Raw genomic sequence first — 23,721 nt, 5'->3', positions numbered from 1 at the left:
AATGCAAAGTCACAGCCATGATGAATGCTCTCTGTAGCTCCACACCCATCAAAAACACAGACAGCACTCTCTGCCTACTTTGAAGGCACTGTTCTTCAAACAGGACTCAGGTCAAGGTTCTCACACCCAAGACTTAAAAGAAGACATGAGCTAATGATCTGGTGAGATTTAAAGAACCATGCTGTTCTTACAGCCCTTTTGTCTGGATGCGTGGAATCCAGGTTGACAGGAGAGCTGAGAGCCTGTCTTGCCCAAGTCCCTGTGCAGTCAGGGGAGGAAGGATCACTTACTAGAAAACAGCTAGAATATTCTCTGTTTGGGGACTGGGAGGAAGGTGGTACAGATAATTTTATTGACTGGAAACAACAATATTTCCATCATCAATGGTACTGCTGATTTTTCCTATGACAAAGTATTTCATGTTATGTTGAAAATGTCGAAGACTGAGATAGGCATTTTGAAGACAAAACAGCGCACATGATTCTACCATCTAGAGTTATTGATGGATACATGGATATCACACACTAAATTATTCATCACACATGCATGCGTGTACACTCACCCACACAGACACAGACACACAGCCTTTGATACAGAAGTTTGCTCGTGGTCACCTGTGGTGGCAATAATCTGGTTGCAGAGGACTTAGGCAATTGGGCAGTGGACACCACCTGCCAGCCTGCCTCCTACAGAAGAGAAGGAAGCGAGCTGCCTAGGGCTTCTCTGCAGAAGGAAAGGGAAAGAACCACAGCCTGGCTCATCTTGGGGGGGTGGTGAATCCAGGCCCAAACCTAGATTTTCTTTTCCTGCCCACACTCAAAACTGATCAGCCACCCCCAACTGCTTCAGGGAAAGTGGAAGCTTGGGCAGACCTTTGTTCTCCATCTCCAAGATTAAGGAGATCATAGCCAAATGATGAAGCTTCCACAAGAGGTCGCTGCATCTTCCAACTGCAGTTGTTCTTGACTCTGTTCCTTCTCTGTTTTGTCGTCATTGTTTAGTCGCTAAGTACTGTGTGACTCTTTGAGACCCCATGGACTATAGCCTGCCAGCCTCCTCTGTCTATGGGGTTTCCCAAGCAAGAATACTGGAGTAGGTTGCCATTTCTTTCTCTAGGGGATCTTCCCAACCCAGGGATCAAAGCAATGTCTCCTGCATTGCAAACGGGTTCTTTACCACTGAGCCACCAGTGAAGGCTCACTTTTCTGTTACTCTCACTAATTGCTCTTTGAATAGACATCATTCATCTATATCTCTTAAAGACTTCCTAAAATTTGAAATCCTGCCATCCACCATTTCTTATATGTCCGTTATTTTCCTTAATTGAAGTATAATTGGTTTACAATGTTGTGCTGATTTCAAGTGAACAGTAAATTGATTCAGTTATATATAGGCATATATACATATATATTCTTTTACATTATAGTTTATGACAAGATATTGAGAATAGTTTCCTATGCTATACAGTAGGTCTTTATTGTTTGGCTATTTTACACATAGTAGTATGTATCTGTGAACCCCAAACTCATAATATACCTCCCCTCCTCTCTTCCTTTTTGTAAGTTTTTTTCTATGTCTGTGAGCTTGTTTCTGTTTGGTAAATAAATTTATCTGTTTCATTTTTAGATTCCACATACAAGCAGTATCTGTCTTTGTCTGACTTACTTCACTTGGTATAATAATCTCTAGGTCCATCCATGTTGCTGTAGATGGCATTGTTTTGTTCCTTTTTATGGCTGAGTAATATCCCATTTGCATATGCAACACCTCTTCTTTATCCATTCCTCTGTTGATGGACATTTAGGTTGCTTCCATGTCTTGGCTATTGTAAATAGTGCTGCTATGGTTTTTGGGGTGTGTGTATCTTTTCAAATTAGAGTTTTAATCTTTTCCAGATATATTTCCAGGAGTGAGGATTCTGGATCATATGGCAACTCTATTCTTTAGTTTTGTAAGAGACAATCCTACCGCTTTCCACAGTGTCTGCATCAACTTACATTCCCACCAACAGTGTGGGAGGGTTCTCTTTACTCCACACCCTCTCCAACATTTATTATTTGTAGACATCTTGAGGCCATTCTGACTGGTATGAAGTGACATCTCACTGTAGCTTTGATTTGCATTTCTCTTCAAGTTTTCGTTATCATAAACACTACTATGATGAGCATCATGTGATATATCCTGTGATATATCTTTTTCCATTTCCAACGATATGTTTTATGTTAAATTCCAAGAAGTAGGATTGCTGGATGAAAGCAAATGCCAAAATCTAACTCCTTTGTTATGCACAGTCAACATTGTCCTCAAGGAAATAGGTTAACATTTATTGTTTTTCCTGAACTGCACCTATATATTCATTTTTCAACTCTGGAATACATCAATTCTTGAAACATCATTTTCAAGGGTGGGAGATAGAATAGCTTTGTGCTTCAGTCTGAGGGCGAGCCACTTCTAACGCTTGGAAACTCTCTCTGTGTGATTTCTCATCTGCAAGATTCACTTAATGATGTCTTTCTACTCCTCACCACAAACATGTTGGGTAATTGGAAAAAACCCTAATTTCTGAAAGTACTTTGCACGGTTCTGAAATAAGTAGGAAATGAGTGTTAATAAGCTCCTACAAAAATAGAATCTTATTTAAATATTGATGTAAACAACACACTCACTTCCTGGAATTTCATCATGCTGGGGATTTAGGGAGAATAAGTCACCCCCAAAACGAAAGCTTTGGGTCAGAGCTGAGCCTTCTCCTTCCTTTGAGCCACTTTTCTGACTCTGCCCACCTCCACGGCCTTCTCAAGGCAGGGATGGTTTCCAGTGGTGCATTTTGCACCTTTTTCCCCATCGCCATGACCGATGCAGATGATGTGGCTTTTTTTCTGCCGTCTCCTCTGTGATCTCCCTGTAGCTGGCCGTTGCCATGGCAGTGCTTCTCTCTCTCCAGCCAAGGAGGTCAGATGAACAGCTACTCCTGGTCACCGGTCACGTGTGTGCAGCCCACTCAGGCATCTCTGCAGACAGATGGACACAGAGCCCCACCCCCTGCTTTGGCTCCTGAGCTGACAGTTGGGGTTTCACCAGGCAGCCCCACAACTCATCATTCTCTCTTCAAACTAACTAAGGGAGAATGCGAGGGAAGGTCAGGCATGAGCAAAGAAAAGCTGCAAACCAGAACTTGCCTTGTCTTGCTGCATAGGTTTGCATGACTGAAATCAGAGAGCCATTTTCTTACGTGTGACTCACATAGAAAGAAGGGCATTCTCCTAACCAAAGCCTCCCTCTCCAGCTCTGCTTGGGGTGATGGGGCTTGTCCCTGCCACCTCCGGGAGGATCCCCAAAGCCACCTCCTTCGGAAGCCGCAGCCATCTTGAGAGAATCTTTTCCAGCCCTACAGCCGTCTTTCCCTAAAGAAATGAGGTCATCACTTAAGCAGTGAGAATCCCCAGATGGAAGCTTCTAGAAGCCATAGACCCGCTCATTTTTTATGGTGATGCAGTGCCCAAGGGGTTCCCAGGTGGCGCTAGTGGTAAAGAATCTGCCTGTCAATCCAAGAGACACAGGTTAGACACAAGAGATGCAGGTTCGATTCTTGCATGGGGAAGATCTCCTGGAGGAGGGCATGGCAACCCACTCTAGTTTCCTTGCCTGGAGAATCCCACGGACAGAGGAGCTTGGCGGGCTCCAGTTCATAGGGTTACAAAGAGTCAGACACAACTGAATCAACTTAGCATGCATGCAAGTGCCCAAGTCTAGGGCACCCAAGGCTGCTTCTCACCGCCCACTTGCTGAGGAAAAGAGCCCGTAAGGTGTAGGCCCAGGTCTCCCCTACCCCATTACTACCTTGAAACTACACCAGGCTTCTCGTGGCCTGAGCAGTGATGACCCTCCCTTCCTGCCGCCGCCTCCTCATGTGAGCTGCTCCTGCCCGCGTCTGGAGCCCCCTGAGGTCTATGCTTCCTCTTCTGTCCTCTCCCTTGAAAAGCAGGTCAAGCGTCATGCTCTAGTACAGTGCCTCCCCTCTGCTGTCAAATTATTTTCTTCTCCACGTAGCAGTCTCCTGGCTTCATCCAGAGACTTGGGTCTTATTTGCTTAGGGGCTGGGCTGAGTCACCCGGTGAGAGGCACTCCTGAACTTCTATCTCTGGTTCCTCATTGGAGAATTTGCTAAGGGTCTACCATGTGCCAGGTCCAAAACTGGGCAGAGACCGGGGTGTAAAAATAGGCAAAGAAGGACTGAGACACAATGACAGAGTCCACAACAACATGCTCATCTCTGACAGAAGTAGCCTGGGGAATTCCCTGGCATCAAGAGGTTAGGAAAGGACACTCATTTCCAGGGCACAGGTTCAATCCCTAGCAGAGAAACTAAGATCCTTCAAGCTGCCTGGTATGGCCAAAAAAAAAGAGAAGTAGCTGGGTAAGCAGAAAGAACATTCTTTGCTGGGCATAGGAGACCAAGACAGAGTTTAGTAAGAACCAAATAAATTGAAGAACAGTTGATACCTAAATGGGAAGAGGATGAATTTAGTGACTATTTATCAAATAAATAGCTTACTCCTTTAAATCATTATTCATTCAGCATGTATTATGTGCCACGTGCTGTTCTGGGCATCCGAAACACAACAATGAACAAATCAGCTTGTCCTGCCTTTGTGGGAAGGACCAAAAACAGACATCCAGACCGGAGACGACCGGGGACCACCATGGGTTTGACAGTTAGGAAGGGCCTGCCCACCTTGTATTTTCAGCCAAACAGAATTAGTGGGCTTCCTAGGTGGCGCTAGTGGTAAAGAATTATCATTTTTCACAGAAATTTGTACTTGTCATGGGCTTTACCTGTGGCTCAGCAATAAAGAATCCTCCTGCAATGCAGGAGATGCTGGCAACGCAGGTTCGATCCCTGGGTTGGGAAGACCCCTTGGAAAAGGAATTGGCAATCCGCTCTAGTATTTTTGCCTGAGAAATCCCATGGACAAAGGAGCCTGGAGGGCTACAGTCCATGGAGTCACAAGTCAGACAGGACTAAGCATGCAGGCAAGACATAGCCTTGCCTAGAATAAACATTAGGAACTGTAAATATAGTCTTCATTTATTACTCTTTTACAAGTTGAATAGTTTCAGTTTCTATTTAAAAAAAATGCAGCAACTATATATTTCGGAAAATCACATTCATCAGTAGTTCTTACCTCTAGCCTGCTCTTCCTGTAGGAATAAGGTAAATATTCTGGTTTAAAAAAACAGAGTAAAAAATTATCCATTCTAGTTTTAGTGCAATTTCAATTCAAGACTGTTAAATAAATTCTTAAATGTTAAATGTCGACACAATTTTCAAATTTAGTTAAAGCAGTGGATACCTAATGGTTAGTCTTCAATCATGTCAGCATTGGGAATTCGGTCTGCCTTGGATTCTAATTTTATGAAGTTGTCCTTTTGCAATGAGATGAGGATCCATGAAAAAAAAATTACAGCTTAGGCATTGTAAGGAAAGCACTAAAATTCTGGAAGCAGACTAATTTTTTATATCATTTTTTAAAATTGTATTTTATTGAAGCATAGTTGATTTATTTGTTGTTTAGTCACTCAGTCTTGTCTGACTCTTTTGTGACCCCGTGGACTGTAGGCCACCAGGCTCCTCTGTCTGTGGGATTTCCCAGGCAAGAATACTGGAGTGGGTTGCCATTTTCTTCTCCAGCACCATTTTTTATGTCATTTTTAAAGGGCTTGTCTTAGAATGTTTTAGAAACTTAAAGTAGAAAATTCAGCACCCAAACAAAAGCTCTTCCTAATTATATTGGGCAAAGCTCTCATGTGTGTAAAATTCTTTCAGTCTCTGCCTTTAATATAGATCCTATGACTGTATTTTAAGAGAGGAGAGATCTGAATCCTTTCACGTCAGAGACTAAGCGGACTAATAAATAAATTACTAACAAACCACAGAAGTCTTGATAGACTAAGCCAAAAGGGCTTTGTATTCTTATAAACTGTCAGGTCTCTGGGACTTCAGGCTTCCCAGTTGATGCAAGTGGTAAAGAACCTGCCTGCCAATGCAGGAGATGTAAAAGAGATGCAGGTTTGATCCCTGGGTCAGGAAGATCCCATGGAGGAGGAAATGGCCACCCACTCCAGTATTCTTTCCTAGAGAATCCCATGGACAGAGGAGCCTGGCAAGAGACCAAGCATATATACACACACACATAAAACGTCCCTGGTGGTCCAGTGGTTAAGACTCCATGCTTCCAAAGCAGGGGATGTGGGTTTAATCCCTGGTCGGGGAAGTAAGATCCCACATGCTAAAAAAAAATGTTGGATCTGTCCTGGATACAGGGATTATCCCATGTCCCCAGACCACTTCACAGGGGACCTTCTTAAAATGCAAGACCAGACTGAAAAAGCAAAATGCCCCACATTCACACTTAAAGTTTTCTGATAGAATCAAGGGCATTTTTAAACACTCTCCTAGTGACTTTGTTTTTGATTATGAATATATCTCAACAAGAAAATGACAGCTGACTATTGCCAGCCAACCCCTTGAAAAGGCTACAATAAAGGACAAAGAATCCAGAATGGGAGGTACTCGGCACTGCCTCCGATTCCTAACCAGCAGGCTTCTTGTTCAGTCTGACTTTGCACAATTAAATTAAAATAATCAAGCCTCAGTGTAGCCATCAGACCTCAAACTAATTTTTTTCAAGGATTTTTATGCATGCACCACGTACTTCTCGCTGATCACAGAACTTCTCCATGTTTAAGAGAAATCTCTTCGACGTGCTTTCATTGCTTCTGATATGGATATATTCCTGCAGAAAGGTCTGGTTTTCTTTACTACTAGTGCAACATGGGAAGCCCCTCACCCTGGGTATAGAAATTAGCATTGTCTTTGCACTGAAGAATCAATAAATCCAAAAGGCTGCAGGACCCCCAGAAAACTCACTGTCCCCGTGACCTGCTAGGGAGAGAGAGGAGTGCTCTGGGTTTCAGCATCCACACAGCGCTGCACTGATCAAAGCAAGGACTCACTCTAGACTTGGTTTCTAAGACCACACAGCTTTGATTGAGTCTGTTAGGAAAAGAGGGAAAGACTGATATGCAGATGCACGCCCGAGCCTGCTGTGACAGGTTCCCAAGCCAGAGGAGTGCTCATAGGCCCAGGCAGGAAACCGGTGGAGGGAAAAGGCAGCTCCGACCTGCCCGGGGGGCAGTTGTGTTTAGGTTTCCCCTGCGAAGGTGGACGTGGCTGGGACGCGGGGTGCAGGGAAGTGGGGGTGCATGGAAACTGCAAAGGAAGGCAGGACACAGATGTGCAAAGTTAATGTGAGGGACGAAAAGTCTGAAGCTCTGAAGGCTGCCACGTCCCCTTTAAAGAGGTAAAGTGAAGACCAGAACTAATGTGTAGGAATAGAATGGAAAGCTGGTGCCAGGCATCGTTGCTGGTCTGGAGGGGGTGGTTCAGGGACAGAGGCTATGTCCCCAGCGAGGTCAGAGACCTGGTGAGTAGATTCCTGGGAGAGCTTCCGAACGGAAGGGAGCAGCCTGCAGGCCCAAATGTCTACCGGCTTCTTGTAAATGTTTCCAGCTGCTGAGCAGACACCTCCGTACAATAGCCCCTCTTCTCTTCACATATATATTCCTAACATGCAATGAAGCATCTTTCCTGGAAAACTGGCTTCCTTTCTTTGCCCCCTTGGGTTAACATTCTCCCCTAGTCCCGCCATCCCTGACTGTGGAATGAAAGTGAGAAAGAAAGTGTTAGTCATTCAGTCGTGTCCGACTCTTTGCAACCCCATGGATTGTAGCCCACCAGGCTCCTCTGTCCATGGAATTTCCCAAGCAAGAATATTGGAGTGGGTTGCTATTTCCTTCTCCCAGTGATTGAACCTACATTTAGTTGAATTGAACTCCTGAGTCTCCTGCATTGCAGGCAGATTCTTTACTGTCTGAACCACCCAGGAACTTAGTAACAATCCCAGCACCCACTTCTTCCCACCTGTTGCCACTGTTTATCCCCAGTTCCCCCAGTGGCATTTCTCCTGCATGCATCAGTGGTCTCATAAAGCCTCAGTTGAGACAGGGTGTGATGGTTCCATTGCACATTATCCTCATCAGTGAAATTGCCCCTACTGGTGGGTCAGTGCTCTCAGGCACTGGGTACACACTTTTCCACAGGCTACTGCAACAGTCCAAGCCTCTATTGTGTTCCTGGCACCCACCACTCTTCCCCTGACTTTGTACCTTATGATTTTGATGAGAAGAGAGACAATCGGATTTGAACCTGCTTTCTTCAAGGAGCAAGTATACCTGGGTGTTCACTCACCCTTCTTCCCTGCCCACTGGGTTCTCTTCCTCTCATCCCAGAGGTGCTTGCCTTACGCCCCCCTCTCTCCAACACCTCCCCTCTTGCTCTGTCCTCTTGCTAATCTCCTGGGACCTTGTTCTTTCAAGTATACCTTTCCTTTTTGCGATTTGAATTTCTCCTTTGATGTGCTCCATAAAAACACCCAGTGAGAATAATCATCATTACTGCTTGTATGTTCTAAGCATCATAACCCAGACATACATTCTATCATCCCATTATATGGAGAAGAAAACCGAGGTGCAGAAAAATTGTCACCTGCAAAACACCTCCAAGTTACTAAGCAAGGGAGCCAGAATTTGAACTCAGGCAGAAAGATTCCAGCGCCCATCAACTTAGCGGCTGCATTGTGACATCACTCAAAACTTCTTTCTCGGTTAAATGGAAAACATGTTTCCACCAAGATGACTTTATTCTTTCCCCTTCCTCTTCTTTCCAAACCTTCAGTCTTGTTTCTGTTCCCTATTTTTGATTTCTCATCTCCCAGTGCTCCTCACTTTTCTGCAAACTGGCATCTCCACATCCACAGAAATGGCCCGTTCAGCTCAGCAGTGGTTGTAAAGCTATCTTCCCAACAATATGTGGTCACCCAGTGGGGTCTCTCCCTGCTGACCCCTGGGTTCCCTTTTGCTTCCACTTCTCTGAAGACACTTGAGTATGTGCTGTGTTATAACCTCAGCTTCCATGTGCTCAGCCCATTGTTCTGATCAGACTGTAAACTCCTGCTGGACAAGGCCGTCTCCTCTAAGCTTTACACTGTGTATGTAATGCAGGGTAGATTCCTAGTAGAGAGTGATCGACTGTGCATGGCAGGCAATTGGCACCCCTATAACCACTGGATATAGGTTGGTGTGAATTGCGTGCTTTTTTTTTTTTTTTTTCTTTCACTCTAATCTGCCCTCTGTGGCTACTGCCCCAGGTTAGTAGGTTTTCTCTTGGAAAGAGTGGAGAACTAAAACCATCAAAGAGAATCAGAGGCAGAAGAATCCTTTTTTTCCCTCCCCAGGTAGTTTGAGTCTCCTGAGGTGCTCCAATGCGCATCACTAAACAGAGTCTCCAAAAGAACCAGAGGGATCTTCATAGCCACTATAGACTTTGATCAAAGAAATGTTTCACCACTTTCTGTTTTACTAGTGTATTAACTTATGGTTTATTCATCAAGTCGTCAAAGACGAGGTGAGGAAGAATACAAAGATGTGTGTCAAAATTCACTTTTTCTAGAAGCAAGTGAGCACGGGGTGACTGTTGTGCACAGTGATTCAGCAAAATTGATTTCCCCACGAAAGCTGCTGTGGGGCTTCTTCTGGCCCTGAGTCCTGTTACGTGGGTTTCAGTCCACGCCGGAACCCATCTCTAACTGACCTGTGGGTTTTGGTCTTTCCAGCTCCTGACGGCCCACCTCAGGAAGTCCACCTGGAGCCCATCTCTTCCCAGAGCATCAGGGTCACCTGGAAGGTAAACCCAACAAGCACGCATCCTCCTGGCACTTTCTCCATGGGGGTGGGGGGGGACCCTTCACTCACATTAAGTATTATGATGCCAAGGCATGCACACGTTTTTAACTTTTATTTTATATTGGAGTATGGTTGATTTCCTGGGCTTTCCCGGTGGCTCAGCAGTAAAGAATCCACTTGCGATGTAGAAGACATGGGTTCGATCCCTGGATTGGAAAGATCCCCTGGAGTGGGGTATGGCAACCCACTCCAGTATTCTTGCCTGGAGAATCCCATGGACAGAGGAGCCTGGTGGGCTACAGTCCATGGGATCACAAAGAGTCAGACATGCCTGAAGCAATGAGCATGCACGCATAGTTGATTTATAATGTGGTGTCCATTTCCGGTGTACAGCAAGTGATTCACTCACATGTAGGAAACTTTTGTTTTGCAAAATTAGACTAAATACCTTTTTTGCTAAAATCCAATCTTTGGATTTATGGCAGATTCTGTATCTACAGATTATAGTTGTTGGACCATGTTTTCAGTCTCTGAATCGTGATTGGATCCTGAGTGCTGGTCTTCATGCAAATCGAAAACAGGCATGACCACACTCATGAAATTCATCCCAGTGGAAACATTTCCTAATTCCTCTTCCTAAATGCCAAATCACAGACTGTGTGGTAGACAGTTTGCCAAGTGGCAAAGAGGAGAGCGGTCCTGGTTGTGCCCCTAGCTGGCTGTGGCCTCAAGCATGCCCAGGGAGGGGAGCGCTGGGCCAGCTGACGTCTGAGGCAGTGGTCCCCCGGCATGGCCAGCAGATATCGACTGCCTGCCAGTGAGCTCATTGCCAGCTGCTGGGACGGAAAGTCCGGGCCACAGTGCAAACAACCACACCACTCGGCATGCCGCTAACTCCGGCATACGTGGTTTTCACAGCCAAACTCTCATTGAAGGAAGCAGCATTGACCGAGATTCTGGCCTGAACTCATCACAAACTAGCATGCTGGCAACGCTGCCCCTGGGAGCCTACAGTCATTTAGGGGGCTTGGTTAATTAGTCATGCCCTCCGTGTGACCTTGGAGCTGACCACCTTCCTTCCGATTCCACTTTATCTAGAATGCCGTGACTGGGTCAGAAAGTCTGCAAAGCCACACTTCCTTTTCCGCTTCTGGTTTCTGGTGTTGCACTTTGCACTTTTCTCATTTGCTTCTTCCCGCTTTCCTCACCCTCTTGACTGTGTTCTCCCTTAACGAAGGTAAGAGCCGCAGTGAGGTCTTTAACCCACACACCTCTCGTCCCCCTGAAAAACCTCATCCATTGCACCTCTTACTGTGTTTCTTTTTCTTTTCTTCTAGCATCAGCTGTTTCATCAAATGACTAGCCTCTATAATACTACTACTAATAAAGGATTTTCGTGGCTGGGATGGGCACCACCTTGGATGGAAACACACATCAGTGGGGCCAGCCCCTTTGTGTGGGCTTTTTACAGTCTTGGCCACTGAGCTGTCATCCCTGTGGGCAGCACACTGTTCAACTGCTCAGACAGGGCAGGCCGAGCCGGGTGGGAGGGGGCTGAGGGTCTTTGTGAGGACATCCGCCAGCCGGAGCATCACTCGCCTTGTGATGAAAGGCGCTCAGCAGGCCCCAGCCCCCCACACAGCCTGGCCCTGCTGCAAAGCGAATGCTGACTCACTCTGTCTTGCGTTCAAGCCTGGGAACTTTCCCCCACCAGCCCGCCGCATTCTCTTGCATTTTGCCACTGAAAAGACCAGCTATTACAGCGGGCCCTAGAGCTTTCTCTGTCCTGCAGGAGAGAAGTGTCTGTCCCCAGAACTCTTATAACTAAAAATAGAAACTTCAGAGGCTTGAAAAGATATTGTATCCCTTCTGTCTCTATAGAGAAGCAGCAGGAAAAGTCAGTAGATTGCAGTTAAATGTCTTCTGAATGTCAAAAGGATGAACGAGTTGTGGGCTTTTGAAAGGAGGCCTTGCCTGCATTAGATGAAATCAGCCGCACTGTCCTATTCATGGAACCTTGATTTAGTCCAGGGTGGCGGGCTGCAGACAGAGCCGTGGTGATTGAACCACTGAGTGGAGGAGGGGCTGCCCGCGGAGCTGTCATTTCACACTGGCCTGATTGTGTCATGCAAGTGCGTCACCAATTCAATCTAACTGTAGGTGATACTAAGTGATCCAAAGTACCATGTGTTGCATAAAATAAGCCTTGATTTTATGGTATCAAGGCTCCAGATTTACATTTTGTGTAAAGAGGCTGATAGGAGGGACTTCCCCTGGCAGTCCTGTGGTTAAGACTTCACCTTCCAATGCAGGGGGTACCCACCTACCGGTTCAATTGCTGCTCAGGGAGCTGAGATCCCATATGCTGCACAGCCAAAAAACCAAAGCTTAAAAAACAGAAACAACATTGTAAGAAATTTTAAAAAGACTTTTAAAATGGTCCACATCAAAAAAGAAAAAAAAATCTTAATAAAAGAGGCTAACTGGAAAGGAGGAGAAAGAAGGAAGGAAAGAAAAAGAGAGACATTGTATTAGCTGAAGATGTGCTAGTTGCTCAGAGGAAAGAACAGCTCTAGGCTTTAGGGAGGAATATATCCAGTTTAGACATTAAACCTCCTGAAGGTCAATGGTAAGCACACAGGAAGATGCCCAAGAACTTGTCTGTATGATGGAAGATGAAGAAAATCCCATGGACAGAGGAACCTGCCAGGCTCCACTCCATGGGGATGCAAAGAGTTGGATACAACTTAGCGACCAAACAACAGCAACAATCTGAAAAATACTTTTAACTCTATAGAGTGCCTTATCTCCCTAATTCCAACAAATCAAGGCATCATTACAACCTAGTCTATATTTCAGAGATGAACTCTTACAGGGGGAAATGGCTTAGTTTGTCATTTAAAAACAAAATTGCCTTATTGCCAATGACCTTCATAGCAGCGCTATAATAAACAGCAGATGCCACTTGACTTCTACATCCAGTGCAGCAGTAAAGAATCTGCCTGCCAATGCAGGAGATGCAAGAGACACCCATTTGATCCCTGGGTCAGGAAGATCCCCTGGAGAAAGAAATGGCAACCCACTCCAGTATTCTTGCCTAGAGAATCCCATGGACAGAGGAGCCTGGTGAGCTACAGTCCACGGGGTCACAAAGAGTCAGATACAACTGAGTGACTGAGCACATACCCAAGGTGGCAGGGAATTTCCCAAGATCTGAGGGCTCCTGACTGTCCAGTGGAGCCCCCCCAACCCCCCCACTTTACCCCCCACCCCTGTCTTGGCTCTCTGACTTTGCTGGCTGGGCTTATAAACTATAGATGTGCTAATGTATGTAAAATGCCAAGATTGTGCTTGTGCATGGAAAGGTTCAACAAACGTTTCAGCACCTTCCAGCCTCATGTTATAAATGTAACTAGCCCCAGTAAAGTTAAAGGAAATAAAGTAACCTGTCCACTTTTACCTACTACCACTTTCTTTCCAAATTGTAAAATTAACCTTGACATAACTGGGCATTAAGTCGACCTCCTTGCTTCCGCAGTCAGAGGAAGTTCAAGAGCTGCCTTGGAATTAGTTTTACTTAATTTTTAAGCCCTCACTTTAATTTTTAACTCTCTCCTTAGGCTGTGAAAAATTACAAAATTTGCATTTCTTTTATGAAGTAATCAATTGGTTCTAGAGTTGGATTTTCAGCATTTTTATTAAAAATCCCAATGACCAACATGCCTGACAAATATTTAAGGAATTGTTAGCCCTTCTCACATTGATAAGTTTAACCTCTTCCCCTATAATGAGAGAAGAAAAATCCAAACCGATTTCAAAATGTCTTGATCATCCGCATAACATAGGGCTATTCTCGCAATCTCTTACAATTAACTAGACCATAGGCTCTGTGAGGGGAGAGGGCATGTTTTGTTGTTCTTTATGTTTCCAGCAGCAGCACAGTAAATATTTGTTAAGTAAACACATGGACTTCTCATTGTTCACCTTCACGTTAAAATATGCATGTCAGGAGGGGGTCTCTTTCCTTTGGAAAACTCTGGATGCCCTAAAAAGCCTACATGACTAAGTTAACATCTTACTTTTTTGCACATGTATAAAATATACAGATGCCCTTCACAAAACCACTCATTGCTTATTTGCTTTATTTGGGGTATACTCTGCCCCTCTCCCCACCTCCCCACTGGATCAGCCCTCTTGGTTTAGCCATATGATTGGTCTTTTCCTGGAACTCAATTCTCTACCCCAAAACAGAGCTGCCAACCTGCCTGCCCCAAGGGTCCTGGCTGGCCTCCCAGCCTAAGCAGGGGATCCTCTTAGTGCCCAGCCTCAAAGGGCAGTGAGCAGAGGCTGGCCAGCTTCACAAAGGCTGCTGAGCCGCCAAGAGTGTGGGATACCAGCCCACACCTGAGCATGCTGGGAAGACAGGTTGGCTGATTCACAGCCCAGGAGGCTTGTCTCTGTCCAATCCCAGTGAAAAGGCCAGCCCTCTCGGCTCATTTGCCCTGACAGGACATCAGCTGAACTTGAACCAAGGGCTGAGATCAGGGCCAACTCCATTCATCAGCGGGCAGTCCTTTCAGATGGTGTCTTCTGAAGGTTTCACTTGGAGCCTGGATGAACCTGGCATAGTACAAGAGACCTAAGGACAGACACTTTCCTTGTTCTGTTTCAGAACAGTTAGCTCATAAACAAGTTACTGACTGTTAGGTCACAATAAACTTGGAGGTAAGGGTGATATTTGTGCATTGATTGTTGGAATGTATTATCAGAAATGCAATTAAGAGTAGTAAATAGGAACATCGAGGTTGAAATCAAAAGAGAATTTTGGATATTAACTGGTGACCGGTCATAGGTCTTTATTTATATCAGCATCACATTTTACAAGTGGATTGGCTTCCAAAGTTTGGACATTAAGGTAAAAATTGTTTATGAAGGATAATATTAAAATTTATTTGATTGTCTGTTGAGTACCCTAGGCATGTTACCAATGAGACCTTGGTGTCATGCATGTGTGAATATTTAATATTTGCAGTGAAAATAAGGCTTCCCAGGTGCCAGTAGTGGTAAAGAACCCACCTGCCAATGCAGGAGACACAGGAGATGTGGGTTCAATTCCTAGCTTGAGAAGATCCCCTGGAGTAGGAAACGGCAACCCATTCCAGTATTCCTACCTGCAGAATCCTGTGGACAGAGGAGCCTGGCAGGCTACAGTCCATGAATCACGAAGAGTTGGACATGACTGAAGCAACTTGCATGCATGTGAAAATAAAGAGCATATGTAAAAATATAACTGGACAGGATTTTATTACATTACGTATAAAATAAGATTAGCATTGGGTTAAATGTATCTATGGCAGGTAAATTACAGATAATAAGAATATTCTGATACAGCATGAAAAGCACTAGATTAGACTTCAAAATAATTAGATATTATTCCCATCTCCACATTTAGTAGAAATGATCTTGAACAAGTAACTTGATTTGTCATTGCTGAAGCTTGAACCCTTCCATTAGGTCCAATCTGTGTCTCCTTTTCATTATGTCATAGACAGATAAACAACAGCACATTGAAGCCTTATCTGTAATCATCATTCTGTGCTGCCTTGACAGCCATGAAGGATGAAGGCCAGAAGAGCATTTTAGGATATGCAGGCTGGTCTTTTGAATAACAACCCTGATTTTTGCTCTACCCTGGACGCTGGCCCCTCTGGTGCTCTGGACAGCACAGTCCTTTCTAATAACAATTTTTTGGTTGTCGTTCAGTCACTCAGTCATGTCCAACTCTTTGCAACCCCATGGACTACAGCATGCCAGGCTTCCCTGTCTTTCACTATCTCGCAGAGTTTGCTCAAACTCATGTCCATTGAGCCAATGATGCCATCCAACCATCTTGTCCTCTGTCACCCCTTCTCCTCCTCAGTCTTTCCTAGCATCAGGGTCTTTTCCAATGAGTCAGCTCTTCACCATCAAGTGGCCAAAGTTTTGGAGCTTCAGCTTCAGCATCAGTCCTTCCAATGAATATTCAGGGTTGATTTTCTTTAGGATTGACTGGTTCGATCTCCTTGCAGTCCAAGGGACTCTCAAGAGTCTTCTCCAGCACCACAGTTTGAAAGTATCAATTCTTTAGTCCTCAGCTTTCTTTATGGTCCAACTCTCACAGCCATACATTACTACTGGAGAAACCATAGCTTTGACTGTATGAACCTTCACTGGCAATGTGATGTCTCTGCTTTTAAATACACTGTCTAAGTCAGTCACTAAATGAATTCTTTCCTGGCTGGGCCTTGGCTATGCCCTTCATTTCCCCACAGAAACTTCCACATTGTCCTCCTCATTCTCTCCCTGGTCTGAACTCAGGGCATCTCCCCTGTCCCTGCCAGTTCTCTCTGGCTGACTCCACTGCCAGGCTCTGGAACACTTAGCCATCACCCTTCTGGCATAGTTCATGTCTCAGAAGTCTTCTCTAGCTTTGCTGAGCTTCAGAGGCCACTGCCCCCTCCTCAGCAGCTGCTTGAGTTGGACATAGACCCTTAGGAAGGATACAGGGCATCTAGAGACCCTGATGTTAGGTGGAGGTTATTCCTGGAGACCTCAGAGCTGGTAGATACAAACTGATCCTGGTCTGCACATGTGCTGTGAATTCCTCTGTTAGACCATCAGCAGAAACCACTGGATAAACTTATATCAGTTCAGTTCAGTTGCTCAGTCATGTCCGACTCTTTGCAATCCTATGAATCACAGCACGCCAGGCCTCCCTGTCCATCACCAGCTCCCGGAGTTCACCCAGACTCACGTCCATCGAGTCAGTGATGCCATCCAGCCATCTCATCCTCTGTCATCCCCTTCTCCTCCTGCTGGTGAGAAATACTCTATATAGCTCCCAGAGAGTGAGATTTGCAAAGGACAGCAGAATTCAAAAAAAGGAGGGGTCTAGCAAGAGTAGTTACTCAACAGTTGTTTGTTGGTGGGATGACTGAATGCATGTGTGAACGAATGAATGAGATGGGAACCACCCTTAAGTTTAGAAATAGAATAAATAGGTCCTGGTGTGCAGTAGTTAACCTCAAGTTCATCCCACAACATTCTCCAAACCTGTTTCTAAAATTCTGCATTTGTGTTCCAAGCACACCCTTGGTTGCCATCTCCTACTTGGCTGCCAAGTCTGACCAGCCTACAGTGACCATCAGCTCCAAGGCCAAGTTCTTGGCCTCTCCAGATGCTACACAGTTCAAACACTTTGTCATTCATGGTTACTTCTTGAGCTCCTTTGTCTGTTGTTTTTGTTGTTCAATTGTTGTTTGCTAAGTTGTGTCTGACTCTTTGCATCCCCATGGACTGAAGCACCCCAGGCTTCCCTGTCCATCACCATCTCCTGGAATTTGCTCAAACTCATGTCCATTGAGTCAGTGATACCATCCAACCATCTCATTCTCTGTCATCCCCCTCTCCTCCTGCCTTCTATCTTTCCCAGATTCAGGGTCTTTTCCAATGAGTCAGTTTTTCACATCAGGTGGCCAAAGTATTGGAGCTTAGCTTCAGCATCAGTCCTTCCAATGAATATTCAGGGTTGATTTCCTTTAGGATTGACTGGTTTGATCTCCTTGCTGTCCAAAGGGTGTCTCATTGTCAGATCACACCTCCAATTTTTATTTCACACCATGTGGCCGCTTGTTCTTTACCTGTTCCTCAATGAGCAGTAACATTGAAGGGGGAGCTGCCTGGCCACACACATCCCTTGTAGAAGACAATGAATACTCCAGTCGATGGGGCCAGCAGAGCCCCAGCAGGGCTCTGGCTGATGAAGCATCTATTCCCCCTCCATCCTGCCCACCCTGTGAAGCAGTCCCTTTGCTGCCCTCTGACTTCTAAGACCAAAAAAGGCTTACAGTCCTAATTGCATTCATTCCCTTCTGTTCTGCAGAGGCCAAAAAGAGGGTTCTTGGGGATCTGAAAAACTGGGGAATGCACAGCTGTTGGTTCTTAACTAAATAGTCCATTCCAAGCAAGGCCAGTCCTAAACCATTTCATGGTTTTCTAGTGATGACAACAGGGGTTCTCAGATTTGAGCATGCTCAGAACCCTGGGGCGGGCTTGTTACACAGAGACCGGTAGCCACCTCCTTGCAGTAAGTGTTTCTGACATCAGCAGGTCTGGGTGGGGTCCCAGCTTTTCCCTAGCTTCCCCACATTCCTACCATTCCCCCCAATCCCCCCAAAATTCCTGCGGACCCCTCCCTGAAGTTCCCCACCCTCCGTCCCTGGGTCATTTCTTGTATCCTCACCAGGCACAGCCGGGTCCACTGCCCCCTTCTTGGGAATCCTCCTGCTCCCATTGGGAAAAGGCACCTCTCACTTTTCCCTTCTGTGCCAACAGCCTCCTGTGCCAGCCTTCAGTGCTGCCAGCGTCACTCTCCCTTTTAATCACAATTCACTGTGCGCCTCTCCTACCCATGGTGCCTTGTACAGAAGAGACGCCAGCTCCTGGTGGTTACATTTAATGCATGCATTCACTGAGCAAGTTATGGAATTTATGCTGTTTATATTGAGGAGCAGTGAGAGGGACTGGAGGTAGCACATGGAGATGAAAGACTGTCTCCACCTCTGTAATAAAAGGGAAATGAGGACAGGTAACATTGTAAGTGAATCTGCAGGAAGCTGAAGGAAATGTTTTCAATCATGTTTCAACTGAGTCACTCGACATGCTGGCTTGATGTAGTATTCCAAGTGTGGGATTCTGCAGTGGAGGCCTCGGGCTCCCCAGGCCAGAAGCTGAATCTTGACATCCAGGATGGTCCACTCACCCACCAGCAGTGAGCAGGTGGAGGGGAGCGTGCTGGAAACAGGATCTGGTCGGTGGTTTTCTGAGCCTGAGATGCCACTTCTAATCTGTCACATCCATGCTGGTGGTGCTGTGAGCGTTTGCTCATCCCTGATTTTCCCATCTCTGTAAGGAGCGGCAACTCTGCCACAGGCAGCTTGCAGGCTGATTCCGGTGGACACGTAAAATACAGGCACTTGCAAACCACAGGAATAAATTGACACAGGGCTCCTGTTGTCATGGAGATCAAAAGAGACAGTTTCTTAAAGGAAGTGGGGGTTGGGAGGGATTTGGAGGCTGGAGAAAGGGCTCCTGGAAAGATGAAAGAAGGCTGTTTAGGGAGACCACAGGAGGAAAAAAAAACTGTCAAGACTGGAAGGGGAGAGAGCGTGCCACAGAAGGCAGATAAATGAGACAAATGAAAAGAGGTCTGGATGGTTCCTTATGCAAAGGTGAAGGAAAGGAAGGGGAAAATTCAACACAGAAAAATAATGAGTTCTCACAAGAGAAACAGCAGTGGACAGCTAAAACCTTCTTTTGGAATTGCAGTGCATTCAAAGGGATTTGAGCCAACATAAAGCCAGGACACAGTCACACGTCAAAGCCATCTGTAAACAGCAGCATCTTCCTGCCTGCAGAGACACTCAGATTCCTGAATTCTTGATTATGGGGTGAAGGGAGCCCTCCTTCGCTTTAGGTTGTTTGTTTGTTTGTTTGTTCCAATCACTTATTTTCTAAAGTCTTCCACTGAGAGGGCTGGTTACCAGGAGAGGTTTGCTATAAATCCACTGGCCTGTCTTCAAGGATCCTTATAAACTTGTGTAACCCACCGGCTGGCTGACAAGTGAAGAGCACTTCTGGAATCCTTATTTTAAGCAGGAAACAAAAATTGACAACATTTTCCAGATAAATTAGCTCTTCAGAAGCTATTTTCTTCCCTGATATGGCCTAGGAAATGGCATGGACCCCTCCAAATCCTGCTCAGATGGTAAATAATCTGCCTGCAATGCGGGAGACCCAGGTTCAATCTCTGGGTTGGGAAGATCCCCGGGAGAAGGAAAAGACACCCCACTCCAGTATCCTTGCCTGGAGGATTCCATGGACAGAGGAGCCTGGTGGGCTACAGTCCATGGATTCACAAAGAGTGGGACATGACTGAGCAACTTACACTTTCACATTCCTTCAAATCTTGTCTGGCTCTCCCATCTTGATGGATTGGCCACCATGTTAAGTATCAGCATGGAAGCCAGGTCTCAACTTGCACCCCTGTGTCCAGACTTGGACACACTGCCTAAGAATTCCCTCTGAACTGGCTGACCCAGGCCTTTGTGTCATGGGTCTGGTGTCTAAGCACCTCCTCTGCCTTTATGCCCTCCTCATTTCCACCACTTACTTATATTCAGTAAGATATAAACCTTCACCTAAGGTCATTCTTACCCATCACTTTTTTAGACCTCATAAATGCTCAGGTGATCAAATCAGTCAATCCTAAAGGAAATCAACTCTGAATCTTCATTGGAAGGACTGATGCTGAAGCTGAAGTTTCAATACTTTGGCCAGTTGATGGTGAAGAGCTGACTCATTGGGAAAGACCCTAATGCTAGGAAAGATTGAGGGCAGGAGAAGAAGGGGGTGACAGAGGATGAGATGGTTGGATGGCATCAATGACTTGATGGACATGAATTTGGGCAAACTCTGGGAGATGGTTGAAGGACAGGGAAACCTGGCGTGCTGCAGTCCATGGGGCTGCAAAGAGTCACATGACTGAGTGACTGAACAACAAATGCTCAGAACCAGCCTCTTCTTTATCTACAATAACACTTTTTGAGGATGGCCACTGTGCTGAACTTCTGATATGGCCAGGGCAGTGGATCGGATTTCAAATGTTTTTTTAGGAATATTTGTGCTCTTGGTGCTTGCAGCCAAGTTCTTGGAATCCAGATATTTGATATGTTCCGGGTGACCATAAGAGGAGATGGAGGTGGTCAGTTCTTGCTGAGTTGATGGCTGTTGTTGTTCAGTCACTCAGTCCTGTCTGACTCTTGGTGACCCCATGGACTGCAGCACACCATAGTTTTGACTATGGGACCTTTGTCAGCAGAGGAATGTCTCTGCTTTTTAATATGCTATCTAGGTTTTTCATAGCTTTTCTTCCAAGGAGCAAGTAAGTGTCTTTTGATTTCATGGCTGCAGTCACCATCTACAGTGATTGTGGAGCCTAAGAAAGTAAAGTCTGTTACTACTTCCATTGTTTCCACATCTGTTTGCCATGAAATGATGGGACCAGATGCCATGATCTTAGTTTTTTGAATGTTGAGTTTTAAGCCAGCTTTTTCACTCTCCTCTTTCACATTCATCAAGAGGCTCTTTAGTTTCTCTTCACTTTCTGCCATAAGGGTAGTGTCATCTGCATATCTGAGATTGATTTTTGATTTTTTTCCAAGCAATCTTGATTCCAGCTTATGCTTCATCCAGCTCAGCATTTCACATAATGTACTCTGCATATCTGTCTAGTCAAAACTATGGTTTTTCCAATAGTCATGTATGGATGTGAGAGTTGGACCGTAAAGAAACCTGAGTGCTGATGAATTGATGCTTTTGAAGTGTGGTGTTGGAAAAGACTCTTGAGAGTCCCTTGGACTGCAAGGAGATCCAACCAGTCCATACTGAAGGAAATTAGTCCTGATAATTCATTGGAAAGACTGATGCTGAAGCTCCAATACTTTGGCCACCAAAGTATTGATGAAGAGCTGACTCATTGGAAAAGACCCTGATGCTGGGAATGATTTAAGGCAGGAAGAGAAGGGAACAAGGATGAGATGGTTAGATGGCATCACCATCTTGATGGACATGAGTCTGAGCAAACTCCAGGAGTTGGTGATGGGCAGGGAGGCGTGGTATGCTGCAGTCCATGGAGTCGCAAAAAGTTGGACACGAATGAGTGACTGAACTGAACTGAACTCTGCATACAAGTTAAATAAGGAGGATGGCGATATACACTCTTGACATACTCTTTCCCAATTTGCAACCAGTCTGTTGTTCCATGCCTGGTCCTAACTGTTGTTTCTTGACCTGCATGCAGGTTTCACAGGAGGCAGGTAAGATGTCTTATATTCCCATCTCATAAGAATTTTCCACAGCTTGTTGTGATATACACAGTCAAAGACTTTAGCATAGTCAGTGAAGCAGAAGGAGATGTTTTTCTGGAATTGTCTTGCTTTTTCTACCATCCAATGGATGTTGGCAATTTGATCTCTGGTTTCTCTGCCTTTTCTAAATCCAACTTGAATATTTGGAAGTTCTCAGTTCACATACTGTTGAAGCCTAGCTTGGCAAATTTTGAGAATAACTTTGATAGCATATGAAATGAATGCAATTGTGTTGTAGTTTGAACATTTTTTGGCATTGCCCTTCTTTGGAATTGGAATGAAAACTGACCTTTTCCAGTCCTGTGGCCACCACTGAGTTTTCTAAATTTGCTAGCATATTGAGTGCAGTACTTTAAAAGCATCATCTTAACTTAAAAGCTTCTGCACATCAAAGGAAACTATTAGCAAGGTGAAAAGGCAGCCTTCAGAATGGGAGAAAATAATAGCAAATGAAGCAACTGACAAACAACTAATCTCAAAAATATACAAGCAACTCCTACACCTCAACTCCAGAAAAATAAATGACCCAATCAAAAAATGGGCCAAAGAACTAAATAGACATTTCTCCAAAGAAGACATACAGATGGCTAACAAACACATGAAAAGATGCTCAACATCACTCATTATCAGAGAAATGCAAATCAAAACCACTATGAGATACCATTTCACACCAGTCAGAATGGCTGCGATCCAAGACTACAAGCAATAAATGCTGGAGAGGGTGCAGAGAAAAAGGAACCCTCTTACACTGTTGGTGGGAATGCAAACTAGTACAGCCACTATGGAGAACAGTGTGGAGATTCCTTAAAAAACAGAAAATAGAACTGCCTTATGATCCAGCAATCCCACTGCTGGGCATACACACTGAGGAAACCAGAAGGGAAAGAGACACGTGTACCCCAATGTTCATCGCAGCGCTGTTTATAATAGCCAGGACATGGAAGCAACCTAGATGTCCATCAGCAGATGAATGGATAAGAAAGCTGTGGTACATATACACAATGGAGTACTACTCAGCCATTAAAAAGAACACATTTGAATCAGTTCTAATGAGGTGGATGAAACTGGAGCCTATTATACAGAGTGAAGTAAGCCAGAAAGAAAAACACCAATACAGTATACTAACGCATATATATGGAATTTAGAAACATGGTAACAATAACCCTGTGTACGAGACAGCAAAAGAGACACTGATGTATAGAACAGTCTAATGGACTCTGTGGGAGAGGGAGAGGGTGGGAAGATTTGGGAGAATGGCATTGACACATGTGTAATATCATGTATGAAACGAGTTGCCAGTCCAGGTTCAATGCACGATACTGGATGCTTGGGGCTGGTGCACTGGGATGACCCAGAGGGATGGTGTGGGGAGGGAGGAGGGAGGAGGGTTCAGGATGGGGAACACATGTATACCTGTGGCGGATTCGTTTTGATGTTTGGCAAAACTAATACAGTGTTTCAGGTTTAAAAATAAAATTAAATTAAAATAAAATAAAAGCATCATCTTTTAGGATTTGAAATAGCTTAGCTGGAATTCCATCTAGCTTTGTTCATAGTGATTTTTCCTAAGGCCCACTTGACTTTTCACTCCAAGATGTCTGGCTCTAGGTGAGTGATCACACCATTGTGGTTACGAGTTGATGGTGGATGAAGTGAAAAGTGTCAGTTGCTTAGTTGTGTCCAACTCTTTGTGACCCCATGGAATGTAGCCCACCAGGCTCCTCTGTCGATGGGATTCTCCAGGAAAGAATAGTAGAGTTAATTGCCATTTTCTTCTCCAAGGGATCTTCCCAACCCAGGAATCAAACCTGGGTCTCCCACACTGCAAGAGGATTCTTTACGACCTGAGCCACCTTATGCAATGTTGATGGTAGGTGGGAGAGTGCCAGTGGAGGACAGAGAATGGAGAGGACTCCTTGGGTGGAGGCAGTCACAGGAGGCTCCCCAAGGA

The 23,721-nt window shown here is 45.1% G+C and overlaps 1 protein-coding gene across 1 annotated transcript in view; it reads left to right on the top strand.

Moving 5' to 3' along the window:
- The window catches only part of DSCAM (DS cell adhesion molecule), a 283,047-nt gene that overhangs the window by 135,362 nt on the left and 123,964 nt on the right, over positions 1–23,721 (top strand). The window contains exon 9 of the mRNA XM_045165314.1: positions 9,735–9,805. Coding sequence (XP_045021249.1) covers positions 9,735–9,805 — 71 coding nt within the window. The remainder of the gene's footprint in view (positions 1–9,734; positions 9,806–23,721) is intronic.

The sequence above is a fragment of the Bubalus bubalis genome, chromosome 1 (assembly GCF_019923935.1).
Source record: "Bubalus bubalis isolate 160015118507 breed Murrah chromosome 1, NDDB_SH_1, whole genome shotgun sequence".
Classification (NCBI taxonomy): domain Eukaryota; kingdom Metazoa; phylum Chordata; class Mammalia; order Artiodactyla; family Bovidae; genus Bubalus; species Bubalus bubalis.
Note: the sequence above shows the minus strand (reverse complement) of the source record. Positions and strands in the feature narration are given on the sequence as shown.